The 6000-nt window shown below is 59.9% G+C and overlaps 1 protein-coding gene across 4 annotated transcripts in view; it reads left to right on the top strand.

Moving 5' to 3' along the window:
• Positions 1-1809: 1809 nt before the first annotated feature.
• The window catches only part of CACNA2D2 (calcium voltage-gated channel auxiliary subunit alpha2delta 2), a 137780-nt gene continuing 133589 nt past the window's right edge, over positions 1810-6000 (top strand). For all 4 annotated transcript variants that reach the window (XM_060021456.1, XM_060021455.1, XM_060021453.1 and 1 more), the window contains exon 1: positions 1810-2024. In XM_060021456.1, the coding sequence (XP_059877439.1) occupies positions 1810-2024 (215 nt within the window). The remainder of the gene's footprint in view (positions 2025-6000) is intronic.

The raw sequence follows: 6000 nt of genomic DNA, 5'->3' as shown, positions 1-6000 counted from the left end.
GGCTGGTTAGGTTAGCTCAAGCTTGTTGACTCTTCTGTGATGCACCCTGCCCCCATCATTCTGTCCAGGTGGAAGGACTGCCCTGCCCAGAAGTGGGGGTGGGGACATCTGCACAATCAGGCATCTGCCTTGTCCTCCACAGAACTGGCCTGGCTTGGCCTTGCAGAGTCCACTGTGCCCCTCCTGTTCACCAGCCCCCAAGGCCTATCAGGGGTTTGGGGCCCAGGCACTGCCTTCATTTAACAATATGTTTGGGACCTATGGCAAGCCTCAGTCTGGCCTCTGAAGACTGACTCAGGTCAGAGAAGGAGGATACTCCAAAGCTGTCTCCCTGCCTCGTGAGGGTAGGCAGGGGTAGGACAGCCCAGGCAGGAATAAGGAGCAAGTAAAGGTTGTCCTGAGCCCTATTCCCTTGCCGCTGTCTGGGTGAGAGGGGTAGCTCTGCCCTCCTCAGTCCAGGGGTTACCACTCTTCCCCCTCCACTGCAAATCCTCTTTAGGCTGACTTGTAAGTAGGTGATGGGAGACTCACTCAGATATCATAATGTGGGGAGCTCTTGCTCAGGTGGTTACTGGCCCTCACTCATATTAGGCACCGAATCTGTGGGCAGTTACTGCTTAGAGGGTCTTGCTCTGTTCCAGGCTGGTAGGAAGCATTCTCCCATCTTATCTGTGCCAGGCGCAGAGCAGGGCCCCAGGGCAACTTCAGCGGAATCTCAGGGATACTCTCCCCCAACCATGAGTGTTTCAATTTACCAAGCAACTCACTTCCATTCTCACTTTATCCTGGAAATGGGGGTGGGCACCCACACAAGCATTCACAAGGGAGGAGACTGAGACTCTGAGAGGCCCACAAGCCGCAGAGTCAGAACTGACACCAGCCCAGCCTTCTCCCGGCAGCAAGGGAGAGCCAGGAGCCTCCAGGACAGAAGGGATTGGATTGTGCAGGGGTGAGCTTACTGGCACTGGAGGAGTTTAAATAGAGGCTGTGCAAGCCTCGGGGGCTGGGGCTGGTCTGCACACAGTGCCCGCTTAGCCCAGGGAAGTGAAATGAGTGGTTGCGGAGCGCTGCATCCATTCCCAGCCCCTCACAACTGTGCAACTGGACCTGTTCCCACCCAGGCTTTTTCTTTCTGTCAGAGCCTTGGGACCCAAGTTCCCCCAGAGAGGGCTCTTGAAGGTAGCTGGAGCCCCTGGTGGTATGAGTTCAGCTCCGTTGCCCTCTACAGTGGTCTCTGCTGAAGCCTGCCATTCTACCATCGAACCTGTGACTCCAGGCCTTAAGCCTGTTGAAGGTCGAGCCCCCAGCAGGGTCATTATGCGCCTGCCGGGGACTCTTGGCAGTCTGAGGCGTGGGGCAGGGCGCACATTGGAAATTCGGACTTGGCTGGGGCTCAAGACGCGCGTGCCCCGGCTCGGTTCGGCCACGCGGGCCAGCAGGGCCGGCTCAGGGAGGCGCGAGGGGCGCGCAGGCCGCGGCGGGCGCGTGGCCGCGGCGGGGGCGCGCGGGGGCGGACCGGCCGGGGAATTGGGGAGGGAGGGAGGGAGCGGGGAGGGCGGCGCCGTCAGGTTGGCGGCGGCCGCTATTTGAGCGCTAGTCCGGGACCCGGCGCTCAGAGCGCTTCGAGCTAGCGCGGCGGAGAGATCGAGCACGAAGCCCGCAGAGGTGCTGCGGCTCGGGCAGCCCCGGAGGCCCCGCGCGAAGAAGGCGGCGGAGGAGGAGAGGCGATTGCCGCCTGCCGCCCGCGCCCCCCCAACCCGCCGCCGCCGCCCCCACCCCTCCCCGCGGCGCCGCATCTTGAATGGAAACATGGCGGTGCCGGCTCGGACCTGCGGCGCCTCTCTGCCCGGCCCGGCGCGGACCGCGCTCAGCTGGCCCGGCCGCGGCTCGCGGCCCGGCCTCAGCGCCCGGCGGCCGGCGGCTCGGCCCCCGCGCCCGCTGTCGCTGCTACTGCCGCCGCTGCTGCTGCTCCCGCTGGTCGCCGCCCCCGGCGCCTCTGCCTACAGCTTTCCTCAGCAGCACACGTAAGTGGCCTCGGCCGGCCGCGGGACCCCGGCCGAGCCCAGAGCCCCCCTCCGTCCCCCAGCCCGCGCCCGGGCCGGGGCGCTGGGTCCCGCCGCCCGCCGCGACCGGGGGCGGCGGCCCCAAGCCCAGAGGGCGGGCAGCCGGGGTCCCGGCGCTTCTGGCTGCGTCGCGAAACTTCCCCGCGGTGCCCCTTCTCCTTCCCATCCCCCAAACCGCACAGAGCGAGATCTCTGGGGGGTCCGAGCTTTCCAGCTGATTTCCTTGCCGCTGTCGGGTTGAGAGGGAAAACTGGGGTTGGGTGAGGGGGCGGCCAACGACCTCTGCCCGGCGGAGTCAGAGCCCAGCGTCTGCCTCATGTCTCCTCCCGGGTAGGAACCTGGCGCTTTAGATCCAGAGGTGGGGGGCACCTCCACACTTGTTTTCTTTGGCCTTTTCCTTCGAGGGGGAGGGCTGGAAGCAGAGGATGCGAGCACCTTACTGTTTGGCCAGTGCCACAGAAGAGGTCAGTGTCCCCTGTTCTTGCCCCCGCCACTAAACCTGGGGGAAGGGTCCCCTGGAGAGCCCAATTGGGAGGTGAAGGTGCCGGGGTGGAGGCAGAAGGTGAATGGCAGGGAGGACCCCCGCCTGCCCCTGCCAACAGGGTAATAGCATCTCTTGGCCCTGCCAGCTTCTGCTGGTTCTCCGTGGTCCTTCTGAGCCTTCTCTCCCTCCCCAGGAGCCTGGAAACTCGGGCTTCCTCCTCTGGGTGAGCTTGGCCAGATGCATCTGGGGCTGCAAATGGGTATTCAGTGCATGTGGCCTTTAGGACAGCAGCTGTTTCTATGGGCACCATGACCCAGCCTTATGTCAGTGCCCAGACACCCCTGTGGCTTTGGGGCACGGTGACCACCTTGCTGTCTGTTATTTGTCTGTCGCTCTGAGGAGCCACCTGTCCCTGGACTCCTGCACCAGTGACCACACAGGGGTTTTGGGAAATGAGTAGCCGGGCTGCTAGTGGCCAAGAGGAAGGGTCTGTCCTCATGGAAAGGGAAAGGCTGGCTCTGCGTCATTAGACCAGTTCTGCCCAAGGGTAGGGGCCCCTGGTTCTGCCTACTCCAGCTTGTAGGTTCTCCCAGATGAGGAAAAATCAAACTCAGGAAAGGCACTGCCTGAGTCTCTCTCCGTCTTGTCATCTCTCTCCTCAAACAGCCTGGCTGTGCTCAGGCGGGTGATCAGTAGGCAAATTACAGGTGCTACACGGACGTGTCCTCTGTCAGCTGTCTGGATTTTTCGTGTGTGTATGTGGGGTGTGCCCAGGGGGAAGAGAATCCTGTGGAAGTTCAAGGCTTGTGGGTGCATTATTGTCTTTCATTTGCTGTGATGAAAATGGACTTAAGCCACAGTGTTTAAAAAGAGCAAAAGCATTATTTTTTGTTATTCTTTTTTCCTCAAAGTCAAGACAGTTATTTTTTCCTCTTGCCGTTTCGTAGCTCCTTGAGTGAAGGTTTAAGTAGACGTCTCTTTTCACCTCTTCCCACCTTGCTCCCTCTCCTTGTAACCTGCGGTGGGTCAGATGGCTGCCGAGCCTGCATGTTACATTTGTGATACCCTGACCAGAGAGGACACCTGTCCCTCTGTCCCCAGCCAGAAGATGGGGAGGCGGGTGTGATGGCAGTGGCACATTTTCAGCTGGACGCTCTTCTCTTGTCGGTATAGTTGGAACTAATTTCAGGGTTTGGGACACATCTTGAAAACCATAATTAGAGAATGAGAGTGGGGGTGGGGTGGGGGCTGTACAGCTCCGAGGGTCCAGGGGGAGGTGACTAACGGTGCGACAACACGCAGGGCTGGCGGCGACAGCCAGCGCCCTTCAGCTGCCCTGGTCCCGCGGATGCAAACGCCCATTGATCCTTGGAGGCAGGAAGGGGGAGGAATTGAGTGGGGGTCCCTCCCCCACGTTCCCCTGCATGACCATGCTTAGTTGGAGTTGGGACTTCTGTTGAGCTGACCTGAAAGGCTGAGGCTGCTGCCCTGGGGCTGTTCGGGGCCAGTGGCCTCCCTGAACTCTCCTGGGTTAGCATGGCCAGGCTAGGAAGGGACTTTGATACAGGTACAGGTGGCTTTCTGAGGTGGGCAGTGGGACCCTCAGCTTCACGGCACTAGGGTGACGACCCCTTAGTGGAGAGGGCCCTTGATGGGAAAGTCATTTCCTCCTTAGTGTCTGGCAGTGCGACAGGGCCCAGCTTTGCAAGCTGCTGGGTTTTAAGCAAGTGTGGGTTTAGGGTCCGGTGGCCGTTATTTCTGTAATCGCTTTGGCAACATGGCTGTCTGCCCAGCAGGCAAAGCAGACCCTTTGCCACCTCCTCCAGGTGGATGGAGGAGGGCAGAGGAGTTACTGCTGGAGGGAGGACAGACCTTTGGTTTGGGGGCTGTGCCCTCTCACCCCACCTGGACCTGGATCAGGTTTTCAAACAAGGGAAGGCCACGTGTGCACAGGCGCATGTGTGTGCATATGTGCACTCATGTGTCTGGGGTGAGGTAGAGGGAGACGGAGTCAGAGCACACACTCTCCGTTTTACCTGCTTCCTCCTGTTTCCTGTTTGCTGCTGGCTGAGGGGCAGCCCTCACTGCTTTGCCTCTCCTTGTGCCTTTTCCTTTTCTGTCAGTCGCCTTTTCCAATTCTGTCAGTTGCCTTCCCCCTCCCTGCCCCCTTCTTTGGTCTCTCATCTCTTCTCCCATCCCCCTCCCCCCACTTCCTTGCCCATCCGTCTCATCTCTCTGTGTCCACTCTGCCCTGCCCACCTCTTCTGTCATCTCTATTGCACCTCTGTCCCCTGTTCTCCAGCATTCCTGGGTTTCTCTGTCCCCTCTGTGGGGTCCTGCTGAGGTGCCTGGGTAGCTGCACCCTCTTAGCCCCACTCTTCCCCAGTGATGGTGCTGGCCAGTACCTCCCTTCCTCTGGGAGTGGGTAGGTGGGTGGGTGGGGAGCAGAAAGGAGCCCGAGGGGTCTGGACCCCCAGCAGATTAATGACAGCCAGAGTACGTGCGCCTTTTCCTGAGTGTCCACGACAGGGCATGCGTCACTATAGCTATGGTTGATGGTGGGTGACGTGTGTCTGTCTGGGCCTCCAAGCCCACGTCTTCACCTCCCTGTAGCTCTCCGTGTTAGAGGGAGGCAACATCACGCATCTGGGTCCCCCATTTCCCCAACAACCTGCCAACAGCTTTTGCAGGAAGGAGGAGGAGGCTGAGGCTTTACGGCCGGCTGCTGCTACAACTGGCTCACATCTCTCCTAGCGTTGAGGATGGGGGCTGGCGGACCCTTGTCTGCTTTCCCCCTGCAGGACCCACCTTTACTGGGCCAACTATGTCAAGCTAGCCCCTGAGAAGGGAGTAGCCTGTTTTAAGACGAGCCCCCTCATAGTGTGCGGGTGAGTCTCCCTCCAGATTCTTTGTCACACTGGTGTCTCCGGGGAGAGACTGACTCACAAGTGGAGTGAGCACTTCTGCCCTCAGTGCCTCCTTCTCCCCTATGCCTGTGTGCAGGTTGTCCCTGCCAGCTCCTGGGAGGAGGCAGTTTGGGGACATGGTGGGTGTCAGGTGTGGGCCCTGCAGGCTCAAGCTTTGGTCTCCAGAGCTGACCCTCCCCATTGGGATGACCTTGCCTCTGTTTCCCCAAATAAGATAATAGAATCTGCTTAAGAGGCTGGTGGTGAGAATTAGTGGGAGAGGGTGTCACCTCAGGTGAGCAGGGAGGGTTCCATGGGTGGGAGTCATGGCAGCTATCGATAACATTAACAACCCCTGATGCTACAGCCTGATGGGCCCCCATCCACCAATCTCTTCACATTCCTCCCATGGACTGAGCGCCTTCCTATCCCTCTGCTTTGCTTACGCTGTCCCCTCATCACTGCGTGCTTTTCTCAGGGGTTTAGATCCTTCCTTCAGGGTCTCATACCCACACCTTCCAGAGGCCTCTGGGTTGTGCCACTAACT

The sequence above is a fragment of the Delphinus delphis genome, chromosome 10, assembly GCF_949987515.2.
Source record: "Delphinus delphis chromosome 10, mDelDel1.2, whole genome shotgun sequence".
Lineage (NCBI taxonomy): Eukaryota > Metazoa > Chordata > Mammalia > Artiodactyla > Delphinidae > Delphinus > Delphinus delphis.
The sequence above is the reverse complement of the archived record's forward strand: the minus strand, read 5'-3'. Positions and strand labels throughout refer to the sequence as shown.